This window comes from Cornus florida, unplaced genomic scaffold, assembly GCF_030987335.1.
Source record: "Cornus florida cultivar Cherokee Brave unplaced genomic scaffold, ASM3098733v1 CherokeeBrave_3.0.0_Hap2_Chr11, whole genome shotgun sequence".
In the NCBI taxonomy this organism is placed as follows: Eukaryota; Viridiplantae; Streptophyta; class Magnoliopsida; order Cornales; family Cornaceae; genus Cornus; species Cornus florida.
In genome coordinates this window covers 139100572-139122103 of record NW_026775581.1, presented here as the reverse complement: position 1 = coordinate 139122103, position 21532 = coordinate 139100572, and the positions used below count along the sequence as shown (strand labels likewise).

Here is a 21532-nt window from a genome sequence, read left to right as displayed (position 1 = left end):
CCAAAGACTCCAAGATACAACTCCAATGGTTCCCTATGCGCACGATCACAGAGAAGCTTTCACCAAATTTTTATGTTACGTTGCCCCAGAGAAATAGAGAATATATATATATAATAGGAGTAGTATGTATAATTGCAGAGAGATAATATAATTGCAGTAGGTTTTCCGAGAGTAGAAGAGAACTTGATTTTTTTTATAAACCTCTCCGCTAATCAAAACCTAAATATTAATAGAATTTTATCACCTATTTTCATCAATAGACGCGCCGTTTGTTTTAACAGTTATAATATTTATTTTAATTTAATTATTATTATTTACCGTTAATTAGTTAAGGACTTTTGAATTTCTAACCAATAGAAATTCAAGAGTTAGAAGTTTTAAAACTTCTCTAATAACTCTAACAGGACCACCCTATCTATTAGAAGCGAAGACTTGCACATCTCTGGATGGGGCGCTTGGCGTGACACTAGATAAAGTATTAGGTCTGACTCTAATACCAACTATAGCGGTCGACCCAAAAACTTAATTGTTAGGTAGAGTTAACACCCAGCCCATTCATACCCATTTTACTTTTCATCTGGAATTGATGTAGGATATTATTGCCCTTGTAACATTCTTCTCGCCCGAACTCGCAATTCCGACACTTTTGAGTTGGGTGCTTGACGTGACAGTAGATCTCACTCTAATACCAACTCTAACGAGTGGATGTTTTGCAATTCGACCCAAAAACTTAAATGTTAAATGAAATTAACATCTAACCTATTTATATACATTTTACTTCCTATCTTGAATTGATGTGACCTACTTATATACATTTTACTTCCTATCTAGAATTGATGTGAGATAAGACTACATCAAAAACTAATGTGGGACAAGAATCCCCTTACATTAGGCTCAATATAAAAATTGTACTAATCTACGTTTTTAAAAAGTTCAATTTAAATTTAATTTGAATTTGGATTTGGATTTGGACTTTTTAAACTAAACCTGTACCGACTTTAACCATTATTGACAGGCCGTGGATTCATGAAAGCAGGTTTTGGATTCGGATCAATCTGTTCAAAATTTCAAATCGAACCTACCTACCCACCCACACACCCACCCTGTTGGATACTAACTAGATCCGAAATCCCTTTTAAAAATGGGCCGGCCTCCTGCAATTTTTCCACGAGGAAATTAAACGATTAAACCCCAAGAGAGGGAGAGGAGAGAGGAGAGGAGAGGAGAGAGAGAGAGAGAGAGCAAATAAGTCATCTCACTCCATTTCTAGCCGTTCTCCTGTGGAAGGAAGCAAAGGGCAAAGAACTCCGAACCACACAGACTTGCTCAGCTCATCAACGCGTAAGAACACTCGGTCCCTTCGATTGAAGTTCTCTTACTTCTTGCAGCTCCTACTGTTACTCATTGCAAATTTGCTCACTTTCTTCTCCGAACATCATTTTCTGATAAATTATCAAACACTTACTAGTTTCAAATGCAATCTTCTTTCTTACTTTTTACTATTAGTTTCTAATAATTTATTTACTAAGGTAATCCCAATTCTTGAAACTAGGGTTTTTTTTTCCTTTGAAATTTACAATTTTTTAGTATGTGATGGAATTGATCTCCAAGTTGTGCTTTTTATTTTTTTATTTTTAGGAATTTCGATCTTTTGGGTGTCACATGATTTTGGGGTTTTGGTGAATTGAGCTTTGATTACACTCCAGAAATTCGGGTTTTGATGCTTTTTGATATAGACTGTTCCTGGAGCCTACGCATTCAAAGGGTTAGATTTTGCATTTTTTTTTTTTTTTTTTTTTTTTTGTCAGATTTAACCAAGGTCTTCTGAGGCTATGTGAGTTTGGGCTTTTTGGTTGCCTCCTTTGAGGGTTTCATATTATACGATAATTTATTTATTTTGGATATTAGCTATGTCTGCGAATAACAATAACCCTCCCAAGAATATTGGGGTTTCATCTCCTTTTGACAATGCCGGGATGGTCTCTTCTAATTTGCCTGGAAACCCGACTTCTCATCTGCAGTCGCAGTCCCAACCCCAACAACAAATTGGGTCTGGCTTTACGGGTCAGTTTCAGCTGTCCCAATTCTCTGCAGCTCATGCCCAGGCGATTGAACAAGCACAAAAGGCTCAAGCTCATGCCCGAGCTCAAGCTCATGCCCGAGCCCAAGCTCAAGCGGCGCACGCCCAATTCCAAGCTCAGTTACAGGCTCAAGGGCTGTCCCTAAACCAGGCCCACTCCACCGGTATTGGTAATGTGGGTTCTTCATCACCTTCCATTGGAGCATCGGGCAATGCAAGCGCAAAAAGAGCACCACAAAAGCCACCAGCACGGCCACCTGGCTTGTCAGCTACCAACACAATCTCACCATTGAGAACTATGGAGCTTACAGCTGCTGCTCGCAGAAAAAAGCAGAAGCTTCCTGAGAAGCAATTACAGGATAGAGTGGCTGCATATTTGCCTGAATCTGCTCTTTACACTCAGCTCCTTGAATTTGAGTCTCGTGTTGATGCTGCTCTGGCAAGAAAGAAAATTGACATCCAGGAGGCCATAAAAAACCCCCCATCTATCCAGAAAACCCTTAGAATTTATGTATTCAACACTTTTGCTAATCAGATCCGCACAATTCCGAAGAAGCCAAATGCTGAACCACCTACATGGACCCTTAAGATAATTGGGAGGATCTTGGAAGAGGGGATAGATCCTGAACAGTCTGGCATGATCCAGAAATCAAGCCCCTTATACCCAAAGTTCTCATCTTTCTTCAAGAGAGTTACCATTTCCTTGGACCAGAGACTATATCCAGAGAATCATATTATTATATGGGATAGTGCTCGATCACCTGCACCTCATGAGGGCTTTGAGGTAAAAAGAAAAGGGGACAAAGAATTTACTGTGAATATAAGGTTAGAAATGAATTATATGCCCGAGAAATTTAAGCTTTCACCAGCTTTGATGGAGGTTCTTGGTATTGAGGTTGATACCCGCCCAAGAATTATTGCTGCAATCTGGCATTATGTGAAGGCTAGAAAATTGCAGAACCCGAATGACCCGTCTTATTTTAATTGTGATCCGCCACTTCAGAAAGTTTTTGGGGAAGAAAAGATGAAATTCACCATGGTTTCGCAGAAGATATCACATCATTTGTCACCTCCACAGCCGATACATTTGGAGCATAAGATCAAGCTTTCTGGGAATAGTCCTGCCGGAAATGCATGCTATGACATATTGGTGGATGTGGCTTTTCCAATACAAAAAGAATTAAATGCTTTACTGGCCAACACAGAGAAGAACAAAGAAATTGATGCCTGTGATGAAGCAATTTGTACTGCCATAAGGAAAATTCACGAGCATCGTAGGAGGCGAGCATTCTTTCTTGGATTCAGTCAATCACCAGTGGAATTTATTAATGCTTTGATTGAATCTCAAAGTAGGGATCTGAAACTTGTAGCAGGGGAAGCAAGTCGCAGTGCTGAAAAAGAGCATCGGTCAGATTTCTTCAACCAACCATGGTAAGCTCATCAACCAGTTGTTACTCTTTCATCCCCCACCCCCTACCAAAAAAAAAAAGGCCAGTTTTAGAAGTAGAGGATTTATACTCATCATAGTTGTTAAAGGCGCGCCTAGGCTCCAAAAAAGCCCCAGGCTTGTCAAGGCTCAGTTAGGGCGCCTAAACCTACTACAGGCGAGGCCTCTTCAATCAGGCTCACATAAAGCCCTCAGGCTCAAGCTTTTTAGTAAGCTCCAAGCTCAAAAAAGGCGCGCCTTGTATTTTTTAATCATTTATTTGTATCATTTTCTTGTTTACTTAATGACTACTAAATTAAAAGGTTCTATATCAGTTATCGTATTGTTTTAAACTTATGAAATATTTGACAAAATTCATAAATTTATGGTTCACTACTTACATTAACTGCAATTAGTGCTTGATTATGAATATATATAATATTATATGTTTAAATATGCATTATGTTATACTCGCGCCATACTTCGATCAGGCTCTCGCCTTATCCTACGCCTTGCGCTTAGGCTCCGGAAGGCCTTTGGCGCCTTAGTGCGCCTTGAGCCTTTAACAACTATGATACTCATTATTTAAACGATCATATCCACTTGCATAATTTATGAAGTTTTTGTCATTCAACTTGAGATATCCACAAATAACACCACTAAAAATATATTCATTGAGATATATGTTTAATGGTCTGAGTAGAAATGTTTTTGATGGATGCAATTACTCTCACTTTTACCTCCATAACAATATTACTCAGCTGCTATCTTTTTGAGTTGTGACGTGAGGCTCATCATACGGGTAACTCATGCCACATGCCAGTTACTGTTCAAGGTCACTCTTGTTATAAATGGTCCAAGTTCATCAAGTGTTATTGAAGTCTTAGACTGATTTCTCTATTGTATATGTGTGTGTCAGAGTGTGTGTCGTGTTAGATGTCTTTATAGGGGTATTGAGACATTGCCTTCATTATTGAACTTTAATTTGGTGATTTAATAGGGTTGAAGATGCTGTTATTCGCTATCTGAATCGCAAGCCAGTTGCAGATGGTCCTGGAAGCACATAAATAAGGGAATGTGGAGGCTGCTGATGTTTCAATGTTTGATTTCTTTTTCCGACTTCATACTCATCAATCTTTTTAATATCCCTTTTGAATGTATTGTGGATATATTTGATTGTTCCATTGTTAGATGGGGAGGAGAGTCACATTATGCACACTGATAATACATATTGGACAAACTTAGTATCATAGCTTAGTCAACTTATCAATGATTAGAATCTGTGGTATACTGGAGTTCCTCTTCATGGATAGTTTCATAACTTTATATCATATTATTAATTTGTTATAATAATATGATTTAGTTCTGGTTCTCTTAGTCAACCTAACTTAACGTTTTATTTTTTTCTGCCTCTCCATATCTACTGTTTTCTTTTTTAGAATAATATATATTATATATAGAAAGAAAGAAAGTGAGTTCCGCTTTCTTTATATAATATATATAAATATATAAAGAAAGCAGAACTCACTTCTTTTATATAATGAAGTGATTGGTCATATAATTGTGGTTACATAAATGCTTTTTATGCAGCATTTTTAACTGGAGGTATAAGAGGATTGGCTGAATTAATTTATTTTTTTGATAGACGGATAATTGATGGAATTACGAATGGGGTTGGTATTATGAGTTTCTTTGCAGGAGAAGCATCAAATATATAGGAGGGGTGGCACATTTCTTCTTATCTCTTCTTGTATTCATCTTATGTATCAATCTTTTTATTAATTTACTATTTTTTAAATCTATAACTATAAGAAAAATAATTTTCTTTATTTTCAAATATTTTTAACTTCAAATTTTATAAAGAAGTAAGCTCCTTTATGCTGTTTTATTGTTTTATTGTTTCTTTATGGAAGAGGTTTTTCCAGAGGAAGGCTTTTTACTTATTTTGTTTGGTTGAGCAAGAAGGAACAAAAGGGATATTACTTGATTTATCATTATATTGCTTTGTTTTAGTGACAAAAATGTAAAAAGGCATGGTGAAGTCCTTCCTTGTGAAAGAACTCCATGAACCCAGAGGGGAAATCCCCTTTCATTTGTCTCTTCTCTTTTCCTTTACTCTTACCAAAGTAAGCAAACTTCATCCTTCCCAACCTTTGACTTCCCTTCTTTCCCGTTTCCCATTCTTCTCTCCTACCAGATGGACCATGAAGAAGCTGAATGGTATTAGCGATGGAGATTTTGTCCTAATGCTGAACTTTGTTGGTTGCAGTGTATTATTATCATTGTTGGTTGCAGAACCATGAAGGAACAATGTTAACTTTCTCGTTGTGGGATTTTGGTGTTTTTAAAATACTGGTTATCTGAAGAAACAGTCATATTTTGCTTGCAACTGATTTGTTTTGTTGATGACAGCAATTTTATGCTGCTTCAAATTGTTGGAGCGTGATGATTTCATTTTGGTTTATTTAATTTTTGCATACCAGTTCCTATGCGAGTTAGTTTGAACCAAGTTATATATGCATTGTGGCCATTTTGCCATTTGTTATATACGACTCTCGCATATTTTAAGTCTAGTCCTGTTAGCTTGACTGTGCGTGTACTTTTGAGGTAAACTTTTCCCTCATGTTTTAAGTCTAGTCCTGTTAGCTTTACTGTGCGTATATTTTTGAGGTAAACTTTTCTCTGTTGTGCCAACCAGTGAGTACAATGACGCACTGGCTTGCATTAGAGATAAGTTAGTTATGTATATGAACTGAGATTAGCCTGTTCCACTGCATGTGTGGTGATCACTCTAGCTCTGGATGAACACCTCAAAGTGCTAGTACTTTTTGTTATTGCAATTGCTTCAGTTTCAATTTTAGGTGATAGATTTGTGCCTTCAAAATGAAAACCTGAATGGTTAAAATAGTAGCATGTCTTGTTTGTATTTAGTCTTGGATGGAATCTTTTCCTGAATGTACTTGTTTGTTATCTCTGTTGCACTTCTACTATTGCTCTCTTTTGATCTTTTCTTCATGGGATTGTGTTTTCAAAAAACCCAACTCGTAGATAACACCTCTTGAATCTACAAGCATTTCTGCACGTATGTGCTGACAACAAGAATACCCAGTGGGCTAGTTTGGTGCATCACGTGTCTTTCCCTCATTATCCTGGTTGAGGCGTGCTTACATAATGCCTAGAATGTACTGTGCCCTTAACCAAAGAACTCAAAATTATTTCCTTGCTTCATCTTGACTTGTCCGTAACTAAAGCCGCCATGTCTTTACAGAACCAGGAAACTATGCGGTACGCAGCACTGTGGTGTACCATAGAGGATCCACTCACTTGTTGACAACCCAAGTTTTCATTATCCATTGCGCTCTCAACACTTTAATGTACTTTAATGTCCTGACTAGTGACTTATGCAAGTAGATAGGCTATGTACGTGATATGGTAAACGTCTGACATCAGTACAACTGCGCCCTAAAAATCATTAAAAAAAAAACTTCTTGAATAATCAAGATTGTAGAAACATTATTATATTGTTGCATTACTTATTACAAGCTAGCTTACAGAAAAGTAGGATATGATCTATGTTATTAGAGAACATTCATCTTTCTTCAGGTTTTCTTCAACAGCTTTCTTAAGCTCCAAAAACTTTCCTATGCAAAAAATGCAATATCTGATGAGAACTTTGCGAGAGTTTATCTTTCATTTCGAGAAGGAAATTGAACTAGGCATCTCTCCAGTGTTTCTTAATTATTAAAGTGCCAAAACCCCCCCCAGAATGCAATGGAGAATCCCAATCCTACGCTAAGGTACAACCATTGCTTTTCGAATTTGTCTCCATCATCTGTGTCTTCCTCTCCAGGGAAATGAGGCGTCTTATTGTTGTCAGTGCAGTTAGTTGCTAATGGAAGCCCACAAAGGCCAAGGTTACCCTCATAAATTGACGGATCATTGAAGGTTTGGAACTGATTGCTTGTGGGAATTTTACCTGACAAATTGTTATATGACAGGCTCAAGTGATTCAAAAAAGTCAGAGAAGCCATGTTTGGTGGAATAGGTCCTGAAAGTTTGTTCCTTGAGAGGTCAAGGGTTTCTAAGCATTCCAAGTTTCTCTGGTATTTTTCCTGTCAACTGATTCATAGATAAGTTCAACGTGCCCAATTTGAAAAGGCCTGTTAATTCTTTAGGAATCTCCCCTGATAAATCATTGTGTGAGAGGTCTACACTATTAACGAGGTAAAGCGTAGAATAATATTCAAACATTCTTCCTTTCGCAACCACCTTCAAGTGTCCATATCAGTCCTGACAGGTTATTGTGGGAAAGATCTAATAGTTAGGCTACAAATTTGTGGAGGAATGCTTCCAGTAAAGGAATTATTCCTCAGAGAGAGAATTAGTGAAGATTGCATGCTTTCTCCTATCCAAGCTGGAAGGTTTCCAGACAATCTGTTGTCACCAAGATCAAGGCTTTCTATGATAGTGCAATTTCGCAAGGTGGAAGGGAGTTCGTACCAGATAGATTGTTGTTTGACATATTTACAATGTACAATACTGAAAAATTATTCCAAAACTCAGGAATTTTTCCAGATAAACGATTATTTGAGATGACTAGGGTTGTCAAAGCGTTGAGATTACCTATGGACAGGGGAATACTTCCACTCAGAGAGTTCCAAGAGATATCTAAGTCTGTCAAATAAGGCATTCCTCCAATCTTCTGAGGAATTGGTCCAGAGAAGAGGTTATCATTCAGATATAATGAACTTACATTAGAAGACCAGAGTGGGAGAGGTCCCTCAAAGCAGTTCCAACTCAGATTGACATTTGATGGGCAGTGGAACTGTAATGAGTTTGGGATCTCGCCACTTAACTGATTAGAACCGACATATAGTTCATCGAGCAGCAAATCCAACTTCCAAAACCAATCGGGAAAGGGGTGTGAAATTCTGGCATTGTTAAGTACCAGAGTTTTCAGCTCATTTTGATTTCTAAGCCAAGCTAGAAATCTGGGGCCCAATTGGCATGAACGGATGTAGATGTATGTTAGTTTAAAAGGAGGAAGCCAATCTGAACTGATGTTAAAGAGCATGGAAATATTTGTGGATTGTTTAGTGATTGATACCTCCTTTAAACTTGAGAGGTTGTCTAGATGAGCTTCTGTTATGATAGCACCTTCCCATGAATTCTCAGAAAAGTCCAAAGCAACCAGCGATGCAAGTTGCCCGAGACTTTGGGTGATGAAACCGCTCATTTGATTGTCCGATAGGTACAATTCCTCCAAGGATGTTAAGTTTCCTATGGATTTTGGAATCGAAATCTTAACTTGCTTAGATGGCCTAATGAATCGGACAAATGGCCGGTCAACTTCTTGTATCCCAAATCCAATGTTTCTAAACTTCTTTTGGTGCATTGAGATAAACAATCGGTGAATTTAGCGATCTCATTAGTGATATTATTGACAGAAAGCTTCAATGTCTTCAAATTGCAGGGATTTCCCATGCTTTTTGACAACTTACCTCCGATGTAAGATTTTTGGGACAAATCAAGGCTTTGGAGGAAAGTTAACTTGGCAAATTCATCTGGAAGCTCACCATAAAGGTTGTTGGACTGGAGATCAAGACTTGAAAGGCTACTAAGATTGAATGTCCAGTGGGGTATTGTGGAGTTGAATTCATTGTTGGAGAGGTCGAGCTCCAAAAGGGATGTGAGAGGAACAAAGGGTAGGGAGAATGGAAGTTGGGAAAGCCGACATTGGGGCAGGTGCAACTCGGAAAGAGAAGGAAGCATATTGACAGTTTGAAGCCAATAAGATGCTTGCTTTGTGAAGGTACACACCTCCCATGTTAAGGTACTCCAAAGATGAAAGACTTTGTAGCCAATGAAGGTTGTTCTCAATTGATTCAACAAAATCTGAATTGAGATCCAGATGGCACAAGTTTGAAAGGTTGCCAAGACTGGAGGGATTGTCCCGCCAAAGGATGCACTGGAAAGATTGGGATATCTCAACTCAGCAAGTGATCCAATGAAGTCAGGAATTTGGATTCCTCCAAAGTTGTTCTTGCTCAAGTCTAGGTAATTCAAATATTTCAAATCAAGCAAAGAAGGATTGATCTCACTGCCCAGTTGGTAAACAGCTGTTCCATCACCGTCAAAACTATTTGGAAATGGGTTGTCGAGTTTGAGCTTCACGACATGTCCAGTGCTGTTGTTGCAGCTCACTCCTCTCCATTGGCAACAATCTTCTCCAGCCCAAGAAGAGAGTCGCCGTGAATGATCCGTGAGACCTTCTTTGAACTTGAGAAGTGCTTTCCTCTCAATTTCTATGCAACCTACTCTGGTACTGCCAGAGCAGTAGCCTAGTTTAATGGTGTCAAGGTATGAAAAGCCTGACCGAAGGATTAGAAAGAGAAGTTGAAGAAGGAAGCCACTCTTTATAACCATGCCTGGAAATGCAAGAGTACGCGTGGAATGCAACTACGCAACATTCTCACGGCAAAAAGATGATAACTAATTGTTGTTATTCAACAACTAATCAATTTGGACTAGAGGATCTATTTTGAAGATTTCATTCAAGTCGTATGTTCTGCTCTTATATTCCATCTTTCTTGTGCTTTGTCATATTCCACAAACTGATTGATATTGATCATAATCAACATATGTAACTATTGTGAAGGCGGTCTAAAATTTCTGAGTGGAATCTGCTAATGTGCAAGTTGATCTACATGCCTTGCAGAAAAAAGATGCAATGAGTCCTTCGTAGATCAAATTAGCAAGCATTATGTTGATGAGTCCTCCATCCAAGTCAAGTTGAGATTTGTCAATTTGGCCATTATTTAGCTATTTCATGGAGCGACGTAATTTCAATGTGGACATTTGGTACATGCATGTATCTACAAAGGGTTTGAATCATGTAGATTGAATCATCTCAAAGACGAACCAAACAAAAGGCATCTATCTATCTCGATGATCATCTCTCCGTCAAATTTTTAATGCGCCCCCATCATTCTTTCTGCCGAAGTTGACTCGTCGCACTTTTTTCCAACTGGTCCAAATGTGGTGAAACCAAAATAGAAATTATTTTTCTAGTCCAATTTTGTTTCATTTTTGATCAAATTTTTGTGAGACAATTATGCACAAATTTAACTTGTTTTTCAAGTATGATTAGGTTTTTAAAAATCTATATAAACATCTTTTCTCACTTAGGTTTTCCTACGACTTTTTGGAACTAAATTTATATACTTATTCACAACCCATCTAGGTTATTTTTAACAGAAACTTCCACATCCATTCTGCAATGTGCAATTCATATTTGCTTCATTTGCCATAGGGTAGCAATTCATATTTGCTTCATTTGCCATAGAGTAGATAGGCGAAGTACGTACATACATCATTGTTATATGCCATGAAATCAATACAACTGCGCACTAACAAACATGAAATCTTCTTGAATAATCAAGATTGTAACAATACTATTATATTGTTGCATTATTTGATTACAGGATAGCTTACAAAAAGTAGGATATGATCTATTTTATTAGAGAACACTCATCTTTCTTCAGCCCTTCTAGGACAACTTTTTTAAGCTCCAAAAACATTCCTATGCAGAAAATGCAATATCTGATGAGACCTTTGCGAGAGTTTATCTTTCATTCCGAGAAGGAAATTGAAATAGGCATCTCTCCAAGTTTTCTTGATTATTAAAGTGCCAAAAACTCCCCAGAATCCCGTGAAGAATCCCAATACTACACTAAGGTACAACCACAGCTTTTCAAATTTGTCTCCATCATCTGTGTCTCTATCTTCATCTTCAGGAAAATGAGGCGTCTCAATGTTGTCAGTGCAGTTAGTTGGTAATGGAAGCCCACAAAGACCAAGGTTACCCTCATAAATTGATGGATCAATGAAGGTTAGGAACTGATTGCTTGTGGGAATTTTACCTGACAAATTGTTATATGACAGGTTCAAGTGATTCAAAAAGGTCAGAGAAGCCATGGTTGGTGGAATAGGTCCTGAAAGTAAGTTCTTTGAGAGGTCAAGGGTTTCTAACCTTTCAAAGTTTCCAATTCTCTGCGGTATTTTTCCTGTCAAGTGATTCATAGATAAGTTCAACGTGCCCAATTTGAAAAGGCCTGTTAATTCCTTAGGAATCTCCCCTGATAAATCATTGTCCGAGAGGTCTACACTATTAACGAGGTAAAGTGTAGAATAATATTCGAACATTCTTCCTTTCGCAACCACCTTCAAGCGCCCTTCATATCTTGCGGCATCTTCTGATGTGAACTCAGTTTTAAAGCCAGTCAGATTTCCAAAACAGGAAGGTATCAGTCCTGACAGCTTATTGTGGGAAAGATCTAATATGTGAAGGTTAGATAGGCTACAAATTTGTGGAGGAATGCTTCCAGTAAAGGAATTATTCCTCACAGAGAGAATTAATAAAGATTGCATGTTTTTTCCTCCTATCCAAGCTGGAAGGTTTCCAGAAAATCTATTGTCACCAAGATCAAGGCTCTCTACGATAGTGCAATTTTGCAAGGTGGAAGGGGGTTCGCCTGAAAGATGGTTTCCACTGAGTGCTAAGAACTTGAGGTAGCTTAGAGAACCTAATGATTTCGGAATCGTACCAGATAGATTGTTGTTTGACATATCTACAATGGACAATTGTGAAAAATTATTCCAAAACTCAGGAATTTTTCCAGATAGACGATTATTTGAGATGACTAGGGTTATCAAAGAGTTCAAATTACCTACGGACAGGGGAATGCTTCCACTCAGAGTGTTCCAAGAGATATCTAAGTCTGTCAAATTAGGATTTCCTCCGATCTTCTGAGGAATTGGTCCAGAGAAGAGGTTATCCCTCAGATACAGTTTAGTTACATTAGAAGACCAGAGCGGGAGAGGCCCCTCAAATTTGTTTGTACTCAGATCGACAGTGGATGGATCGCTGAATTGTAATGAGTTTGGGACCTTGCCGCTTAAGTTATTATAAGCGACATCAAGTTCATCAAGTTGCAAATCCAACTTCCAAAACCAATCAGGGAAGGTGTCAGAAATTCTGGCATTGTTAAGTACCAGTGTTCTCAACTCATTTTGATTTCTAAGCCATGCTGGAAATTTGGGGCCCAATTGACATGATCGGATGTATAAGAATGTTAGCTTAAAAGGAGGAATCCAATCTGAACTGATGTTGAAAATCATGGAAATATTTGGAGAGAGTTTATTGATTGATACCTCTTTCAAACTTGAGAGATTGGCTAGATGAGCTTCTGTTATGACAGTGCCGTCCCACAGATTCTCAGAGAGTTCCAACACAGCCAAAGATGTGAGTTGCCCGAGACTTTTGGGGATTTTCCCGCTCATTTGGTTGTCCGATAGGTACAATCCCTCCAACGATGTTAAGTTTCCAATGGAGTTCGGAATTGAACCTCTGAATGAGTTCTTTGTGAGTTGAAGAGACCGTAAGTTGCTTAGACGGCCTAAGGAATCAGGCAGATCGCCAGTCAACTTATTGTATTGCAAATCTAGTGTTTCTAAGCTGCTTTTGGTGCATCGAGATGAACCATTGATGAATTCTGCTATCTCACCAGTGATTTCATTGACAGAAAGTCTCAATGTCTTCAAATTGCAGAGATATCCCAAGCGTTTTGATAGCTTACCTCCGATGTTAGAATTTTGGGACAAATCAAGGCTTTGGAGGAAAGTTAACTTGGCAAATTCATCTGGAAGCTCACCGTAAAGATTGTTGGACTGGAGATCAAGACTTGTAAGGCTAGTAAGATTGAACAGCCAGTGGGGTATTGTGGAATTGAAACCATTGTTGGAGAGGTCAAGCACCAAAAGGGATGTGAGGTTAACAAAGGAGGGCAGGGAGAGTGGAAGTTGGGAAAGCTGACACTGGGGCAGGTGCAACTCTGAAAGTGAAGGAAGCATATTGACATTTTGAAGCCAATAAGACGCCGCTTTGTGAAGGTCCACACCTCCCAAGTGAAGGTACTCCAAAGATGAAAGACTCTGGAGCCAATGAAGGTGGTTCTCAATTGATTCAACAAAATTTGAATTGAGATCAAGATAACGCAAGCTTGAAAGGTTGCCAAGACTTGGAGGGATTGTCCCGTCAAAGGATGCACTGCAAAGATTGAGATATCTCAACTCACCGAGTGATCCAATGAAGTCAGGAATTTGGATTCCTCCAAAGTTGTTATTGCTCAAGTCTAGGTAATTCAAATATTTCAAATCAAGCAAAGAAGGATTGATCTCACCGCCCAGTGGGGTATCAAAACTATCTGGAAATGGGTTGCCGAGTTTGAGCTGCACGACGTGTCCGGTGCTGTTGCTGCAGCTCACTCCTCCCCATTGGCAACAATCTTCTCCAACCCAAGAAGAGAGTCGCGCTGATGGATCCGTAAGACCACCTTTGAACTTGACAAGTGCTTTCCTTTCAATTGCTATGCAACCTACTCTGGTGGAACTGCCAGTGTCAGAGCAGTAGCCCAGCTTAATGGTGTCGAGGTATGAAAAGCCTGACAGAAGAAGGATGAGAAAGACAAGTTGAAGAAGGAAGGCATTCTTCGTACCCATGCCTGTAAATGCAAGAGTACTTGTGGATTGCAGCTGTGCAATACTCTCACTGAAAAAAAAAAAAAAAAAGGTGATAATTAATTGTTGTTATTCAACAACTAATCAATTTGGACACGAGGATGTATTTTGAAGATTTCATTCAAATCATATGCATGCTCTTATAGCCATTGGACCACCCATTATTTACCTGGTTGATGACTTTATGCAGTGGTCATTAGGTGGACACGGCACTATGAAAAAAAATCAATGAATGTGAGGTAATGGTAGTTAGTCATATGAGTGTGAACATTTAATTTGTTGTTGATAGCATGTGACGAGTATTAAAGAATTTCTTCATGTGAATACAGTCAATGTGAAACCTAGGACTTTTATAAGCATTTATAGATTTACCATATTTCCAAGAACCAGAAGAAAATAAAAGAATTTTGAGTTACTCTCATGACTTGGAGACCCCAGTAGGAAATTGCTGGGTTTTTTTTGTTATATTCCCCAAACTGAGGTTGACAGGCTCATGTGGTCCTTGGTGAACTTGTGGAATGTAAAACTTGACCATGTTTGGCATGCACTTTTAAGCGTTTTATTTTTGGCTAAAACAAAAACAGTATTTTTGTTGTAGGAGCGTTTTGGAAAAAAAATTGGAAGCACGTTTGGAAACGATGTTTTGTTGTGAAAATGTCGGATACAGAAACATGCAAAATATGGTTTTGGACCATGAACAGTTGTCAAAACAAGAAAAAAAATAATTTTTTGGTGTTTTGGTTTTGGATCACTGTTCACGAAGTGTTTTAATATTGTATAATAGAAAACAAGGCTGCACTAAATATGTTTTTGTTGTCAAAATTGATACTGTAACAGTTCAAAAACAAAAATAGTAGACACAAAACAAAGCGGGACTATAAGATTAATTCTTCTGATACAAATAAATGAGAAGAATTGATGTGAACTTGACCATTTTAGTTGGTACTTGACAGGTTCATGGTGGTTCTACTAGAATGGTCAAATAAATTTAGTAAATGTAGCGTGGACACCGGTTCTGAATTTTCTAGGTGGACTATGCTAATGTACAATCTGACCTACATGCCTTGGTGAAAAAGACGTGATCGTCAATTGTTTTTAATGTTAGTTTTTGGTTGATTGTGACTAGACATCCCGGCATCAAATGCTCATAGACTTTTGCAAAGGTTTGTGATCTTGAACTCTTGAGCTAATCATGCCAATTGCAATACTACGAATTTACATGTTAAATCTTTTTTTTCCCCCTTTATTTGGCCTAGATTTGGTGAAGGATTATAATGATTACATTATTACTACCTTTGAGATGGACATTTTTAAATGAAGTGAGTAGAAAAGTGCTTGAGATTCGAATTCAACTAAATTTATTTAAAAAAACAAACGTATAATTGAGATTCTAATTCAATTTAATTTTAACATTTTATGTTTGGTTGAGAGATGAATTTGGAAAGAGGGAGGAGAGATGGATACACATGTAGCTGTTTTAGCTTGGAATGGATGAATGGGCCTATAAAGTCCATACGAAATCAATAAAAATGCTTTCATTATTCTAACAATTCAAACGGTTAACCTTCTTTGAACTTGACAAGTGCTTTCCTTTCAATTGCTATGCAACCTACTCTGGTGGTACTGCCAGTGCCAGAGCTGTAGCCCAGCTTAATGGTATCGAGGTATGAATGGACCACCCATTGGGTACGTGGTTGATGACTTTATGCTAGTGGTCGTGGCTGATGACTTTATGCTAGTGGTCATTTGTTGGACACGGCACTATGAAAAAACTCGAAGAATGTGAGGTTATGGTAGTTAGACATACATGTCGACATTTAATTTGTTGGTGATACCATATTACAATTACAAGAGTATTAAAGAATTTCTCCATCTGAGTAGGGTATATGTGAACCCTAAGACTATAATAAGCTATTATAAATTTTTCATATTTTCAAGAACTAGAAAAATAAAAAAGAATTTTGAGTTACTCTCGTGACTCGGAGACCCGAATAGGAAATTGCTGGGTTTCTTTGTTATATTCCACAAACTGAGGTTGACAGGTTCGTGTGGTCTTGAATATATGGTGAACTTGTGGAATGTAAAACTTTGGATTAATTCTTTTGATACAAATAATGCAGAAGAATTGATGTGAACTTGACCATTCTAGTAGGAACTTGACAGGTTCATGGTGGTCCTACTAGAATTGTCAAATAAATCTAGTAAATGAAGCTTCACCAAACCATTGACAAGTCATTGATCCTATGCTTTTTTTTAGTTATATTGAAGATGATCGAGATGTGTATATATATATATGATTAGTGTGAACACGGGTTCTGAATTTTCTGGGTAGACTATGCTAATGTATAATTTGACCTACAGGCCTTGCTGAAAAAGACGTCAATTGTTTTTGGCATCAAATGCTCTTGGACTTTTGCAAAGTTTTGTGATCTTGAACTCTTGAGCTAATCATGCCAAATGACTACGAATTTACATGTTAATTTTTTTATTTATAAATGAAGTGAGTAGAACAGTGCTTGAGATTCGAATTCAACTTAATTTTAACATTTTATGTTTGGTTCAGAGACAAATTGAGGAAAGAGGAAGAGAGGAGGGATGTATATCTCTCTTATTTCCTCCAAAGAAAGGAAAGGAAAGACAGGTAAGAATCATTCCTTATATTTAAATAACTATCTAAATATATGAAATATCAATTTAACAATTTCTAAAAAAAACAGTTGTTTTATTTATTTATTATTATATAATTTTATATAATGATGATATATTAGTAATGTAACAATCCCAAAACTAATACCTTTTAAACACGAAAAAAAAAAAAAAATTGGCATGACCTCCCCTAAAAATAGGCCTACCATACCCTGTTTAAATTCATTTTTAACCTATCATGGCTCAAATTCCGAATTCACGGCAATAGTAGATGATGATACACAATCAAATGACCTCAATAATACTTCAAACTAGTATTACTCTCCCCATTCATCAATAAGGTTTACATGTTATCAAATTCACATCCAAAATATCATCAAATACCTTAATTACATTACATGACAAAGTTTTTGCAAAATATACATATACACCTTCACACTTTTAGTGCTTTGCAAAAATAATGGGAGATATACAAAAGACACAAAAGTGAGCTTCTAGTATCGCTCAAGCTTGAGGTGGGTTGTCGTTCACCGGTTCTTTTCCAAGACCTGAAAAAAAATGTATAAATAGTAGGGTGAGTTATATACTCAGTAGGTGACACTTAAGACACAAATCTTGTGTCCTTGTGAATTCAAGTAAAGCATAGGCCAATGGGAGATAGGGATCATACAACGTAGGGGATCAAATACAACATACAATTCAATTCCAATTATAAACAATGCAATTCAATGCAATGAAATGCCATGCATGTCAATGACACTCCCTATTTTCATTCTCAAAACCATCACTTTCAAACGTTAATACAGCCCGCCCTTTGGTAACCCCGCCGCGATACGAGAGGAGGATTGGCTAGTGTCCCTGACCCTTGGTAACCCCGCGGCGTCATTATGGGGCCCAGCTAGCTCAACCACACTAGGGCGACTCCCTAGCCCCCTCTAGGCTATATTAACTTCCGGCCCGTTGGTAACCCCGCAGCGACCGGGTTTATCAAAACCATTTCACAAAAACTATCATCTCCCAAAAATTCCTCATTTTCATTTCAAGACAAATTCTCCCATTTCATGCATCCCAATGACATGTCCATGAATGTACATATAATCTCAATATCATGACAATGTGAAATTTTGGCACAATACAATTAAGCATGGTCTCATACATCACTTTCAGCAAGTTTACACATAATAGACATAAACTCAACACATAAGCAAGCTTTTCACATAATATATCACATGTACATAAACATACATTTCTCTAGACAACATTAAAATAATCATTAACACAATTAATCCCCAAGTAAAGCATGTTAGCACATAAAAGAGGTATAATTCACAAAAAACACCACAAAACCATCATCTATACATGCTTTTCACATAGACAAGTCATAACCCTAAGACATGAATTTTTTCTAAACATCACTTACACCTCATTGAAGCAATTAATTCTCAAATTTAGCATGTCTAGCACAACAAAAGAGCATAACTCACAATAGAACAAGAAGAGAGTGGATTAAGATGCCCCTACCTCAAGATTGCACCAAAACCCTAGAAATTGGTCTAAATTTTCGAGTTCCAAAGAAGGCTCAAAACTGGAAATTGCTTGCATCAACGCGTAGAGCTCGCCACACTCGTCGTTTTGCCTCAAACGGCACCTAAATCCGGCAAGGATTGAGAGAGTAATCAAGGGTTAAAGCTTGAAGTAAAAAAAAAGAAAAAAAAGGAAAAAGAGAAGGAGCCGAGAGCAGCAGTCGGGAGAAAGAGAGAGGAAAAGAACAGAGACTAACTTGGTCTCTTAATTCATTTAAAAGGGACGTGGGTCCCATGTGGCGACCTTGTGGGCGGGTGTGTGTGAGCGTGTGCAGGGGGCACCAGTAGGCTACCACACTGGGCGAGCTACAGGTGCACAATCCCACATCGTCTGGGTGTGGATGGGGCAAGTGCTATATGTAGATTCAACACCCTTCTATGACACAATGCGTTTTAAAGCCGTGATGGTCGTGAACCCATCAGAACTCTGTAGTTAAGCGTGCTTAACTTGGAGTAGTACTAGGATGGGTGACCCCCTGGGAAGTCTTTGGTTTGGGTGAGCCAAAAGCGGACAATATTGTGTCTGGCCAGGGTGAGGGTCGTTACAAATGGTATCAGAGCCTGACCCAGCCGGAAGTGTGGCCAACGAGGACGTTGGGCCCCAAAGGGGGGGTGATTGTGGCGACCTTGTAGGTGGGTGTGTGTGAGCGTGTGCAGGGGGCACCAGTAGGCTACCACACTGGGCGAGCTACAGGTGCACAATCCCACATCGTTTGGGTGTGGATGGGGCAAGTGCTATATGTAGATTCAACACCCTTCTATGACACAACGCGTTTTAAAGCCGTAATGGTCGTGAACCCATCAGAACTCTGTAGTTAAGCGTGCTTAACTTGGAGTAGTACCAGGATGGGTGACCCCCTGGGAAGTCTCTGGTTTGGGTGAGCCAAAAGCGGACAATATTGTGTCTGGCCAGGGTGAGGGTCGTTACATCCCACCTCTCTTTTTCTAATTTCTTTTTCTCTTTCTTTTTTTTTTTTCTTTTAATATACACCGCACACACAGGCATATATATATATATATATAAAGGCACAAACATTACACTCTCCCCTACTTTAAAAGATTTCGTCCCCGAAATCAAGACATATCCGGTCTAGGTAGCTCAATTACGCTAGGGTCTCTCCCTACTCCCCTCTAGACCACACTAGTGCCGCGGACCACTAGGCGACTCCTAAGCGTCCGGGTTTTTGCAAACACTTTTTGAAAACTTTTTCCCCTAAAACAATTTCTTTTGTTTTTCAAAAGCACTTTTCCCTTTTTCCTTTCCCAATGGAATGCATAAATGTTCCATACTACACAATTTCAATATTAACAATGAAATCTCATGTAAATCAATAATTCTCAATAATATACACATACCCCATGTTTAAATAAACGATTTAAACATATTGAACAAACTAAGGCATAAATTGAATATATTTTCATCACATCAACTTAAGGAACATGTAATTGAGCCAACTATTCACATAATTCACATTATCATATAAAATCCTAAATACCATAGGTCAAATAATCAAATTAAACATGCTTATAAGCAAATTTAAGGGGAAAAATTCACAAGGGTTAAAGAAATTGTGGGTTAGAACACTCCTACCCCAATAAAGATGAAAAACCCCAATATTCACCCAAATTTGAATTTCTGAAAATGCCCCAAATAATGATTCGCTCCTACCAAAACGTAGGCCTCGACGTGCTCGTTGACTTTGCCTTCAGTGGCAAAGTTTAATTTTTAAAGGAGAAGGAGAAATCAAGCTTTGAAATGGCAGAAAAAGAAAATGCAGAGGGCGAGGGAGAGAAAACGCAGCAGTGAGAGAGAACTTAGGGTCTGTAATGACCCTTTGGTTTATGACATAAAATGTAATAGGGGTGAACTTAAATATATACAATAGCATTATACAACCACACAATTTGTAAAGTATTCACATAAAATGCAAAATTACTGCGTGAGAGATGAGAAAATGAATGTCTGACAATGACTTACTAAAGTGGCGGGTCCCACGGTTAATAAAAATTTTACTTTTACATTTAACACACATATATACACACACTTGGTGCGTTTAGTAACATTTTCGTTTTCTGTTTTTGTGGTCTTAAGAAAGCAGAAACGTGATTTTGTTTTCTTGAGTGAAAATAGAAAACAGAAATGATGTTTATTAACACTTGTTGCCACAAATTTGAAAACATAAAACAATAATTGTGTTTAGTAATACAACATATTTGTCACAAAATGTACATAATATTCTTTAAATTTTTTTATTTTTATTTTTTTTCATTTCTATTTTATTTTTTTCATGGCAAGAATTTTAAGAGTTAGTGATTAGAGGGGAGGGTAGATGACTTGAACACGAACTCTCGGACACAGGGAACAACCCAATCACTCAGGCACAACACTTTTTCGTATAGTGATAACGCTTTCTCTTTCTTAGCGCCTCCGGGTTCCAAACTTTGGTTGCACGGCTTTCTCTTATAGGGGTCTATTTTCTCTGGCTTCCATTAATATCAAAAAGTCATAAATCTAAAAAATCTAATTTGAAATTATAAATCTCAAAAATACCCAATACATCATAAGTACAAAATTAGATATACCAAGACAAAAATATTCCTACCAATTATGTATATAAATACATGTATATGCATGATGTATACATTTATTATGTGATATATAATATATTTAGCATATAATAATTTATTATGAATAAAAAATATTAAATAATATAATTTATTAAATAATAAAAAATAAAAAGTAATAATATATTAAATATATATTGTGTTATAATATTGTAAATTAATTATAATTTAATATTTACATATAATATAATATAGATATGATATATAATAATATAAAATATCTACTGCTTAATAATTTAATAACATTATATTCTATATCAAAAATTATTTTGTCACAAAAAATCATTTACATTATTATTTAATATATTATAAATTAAAATATATTTTTATCAAATAATAAATAATATATAATATTTAATTTATTCTATATTTAAATTATATATTTTTATTAACATTTAATATGCAACTTATTATATAACACAAATAATATGAATTTTATTTGAAATGAATAGTACCTGTGCACTAACATTAGTGAAAACGTTTCTTTACTACAGTGTCGAAAACATAAGAAATATCATTTTGATGTTTTCTCTTTTCTTCACAAAAATTGAACACGTTTTCTGTTATAGAAAAACAAAAACATTTTATTGAACG

At 37.2% G+C, this 21532-nt stretch overlaps 4 protein-coding genes across 5 annotated transcripts; 1 reads left to right on the top strand and 3 right to left on the bottom strand.

Moving 5' to 3' along the window:
• Positions 1 to 1164: 1164 nt before the first annotated feature.
• LOC132284157 (SWI/SNF complex component SNF12 homolog) lies at positions 1165 to 4888 on the top strand. 2 transcript variants are annotated; one of them, XM_059786232.1, is made up of 3 exons: positions 1165 to 1341; positions 1639 to 3511; positions 4507 to 4888. In XM_059786232.1, exons 2-3 carry the CDS (start codon positions 1911 to 1913, stop codon positions 4571 to 4573), a joined length of 1668 nt encoding a protein of 555 aa, XP_059642215.1. In that variant the 5' UTR covers positions 1165 to 1341; positions 1639 to 1910; the 3' UTR covers positions 4574 to 4888. The 2 variants fall into 2 exon arrangements, with proteins under 2 accessions (XP_059642215.1, XP_059642214.1); XM_059786231.1 differs by having other exon boundaries at positions 1165 to 3511.
• Positions 4889 to 7076: 2188 nt separating this feature from the next.
• On the bottom strand, positions 7077 to 8742 carry LOC132282267 (LRR receptor-like serine/threonine-protein kinase ERECTA). The gene is made up of 3 exons (XM_059783874.1): positions 8007 to 8742; positions 7298 to 7482; positions 7077 to 7193 (listed from the first exon to the last, which is right to left on the bottom strand). Exons 1-3 carry the CDS (start codon positions 8740 to 8742, stop codon positions 7077 to 7079), a joined length of 1038 nt encoding a protein of 345 aa, XP_059639857.1.
• A 44-nt stretch (positions 8743 to 8786) lies between these two features.
• On the bottom strand, positions 8787 to 9932 carry LOC132282266 (receptor-like protein EIX1). Its single transcript, XM_059783873.1, has one exon. The coding sequence runs from the start codon at positions 9930 to 9932 to the stop codon at positions 8787 to 8789; it is 1146 nt and encodes a 381-aa protein (XP_059639856.1).
• A 984-nt stretch (positions 9933 to 10916) lies between these two features.
• Positions 10917 to 14305, bottom strand: LOC132284156 (receptor-like protein EIX2). Its single transcript, XM_059786230.1, has 2 exons — positions 14254 to 14305; positions 10917 to 14115 (listed from the first exon to the last, which is right to left on the bottom strand). The coding sequence occupies exon 2, from the start codon at positions 14064 to 14066 to the stop codon at positions 11070 to 11072; it is 2997 nt and encodes a 998-aa protein (XP_059642213.1). The 5' UTR covers positions 14067 to 14115; positions 14254 to 14305; the 3' UTR covers positions 10917 to 11069.
• Positions 14306 to 21532: the final 7227 nt, after the last annotated feature.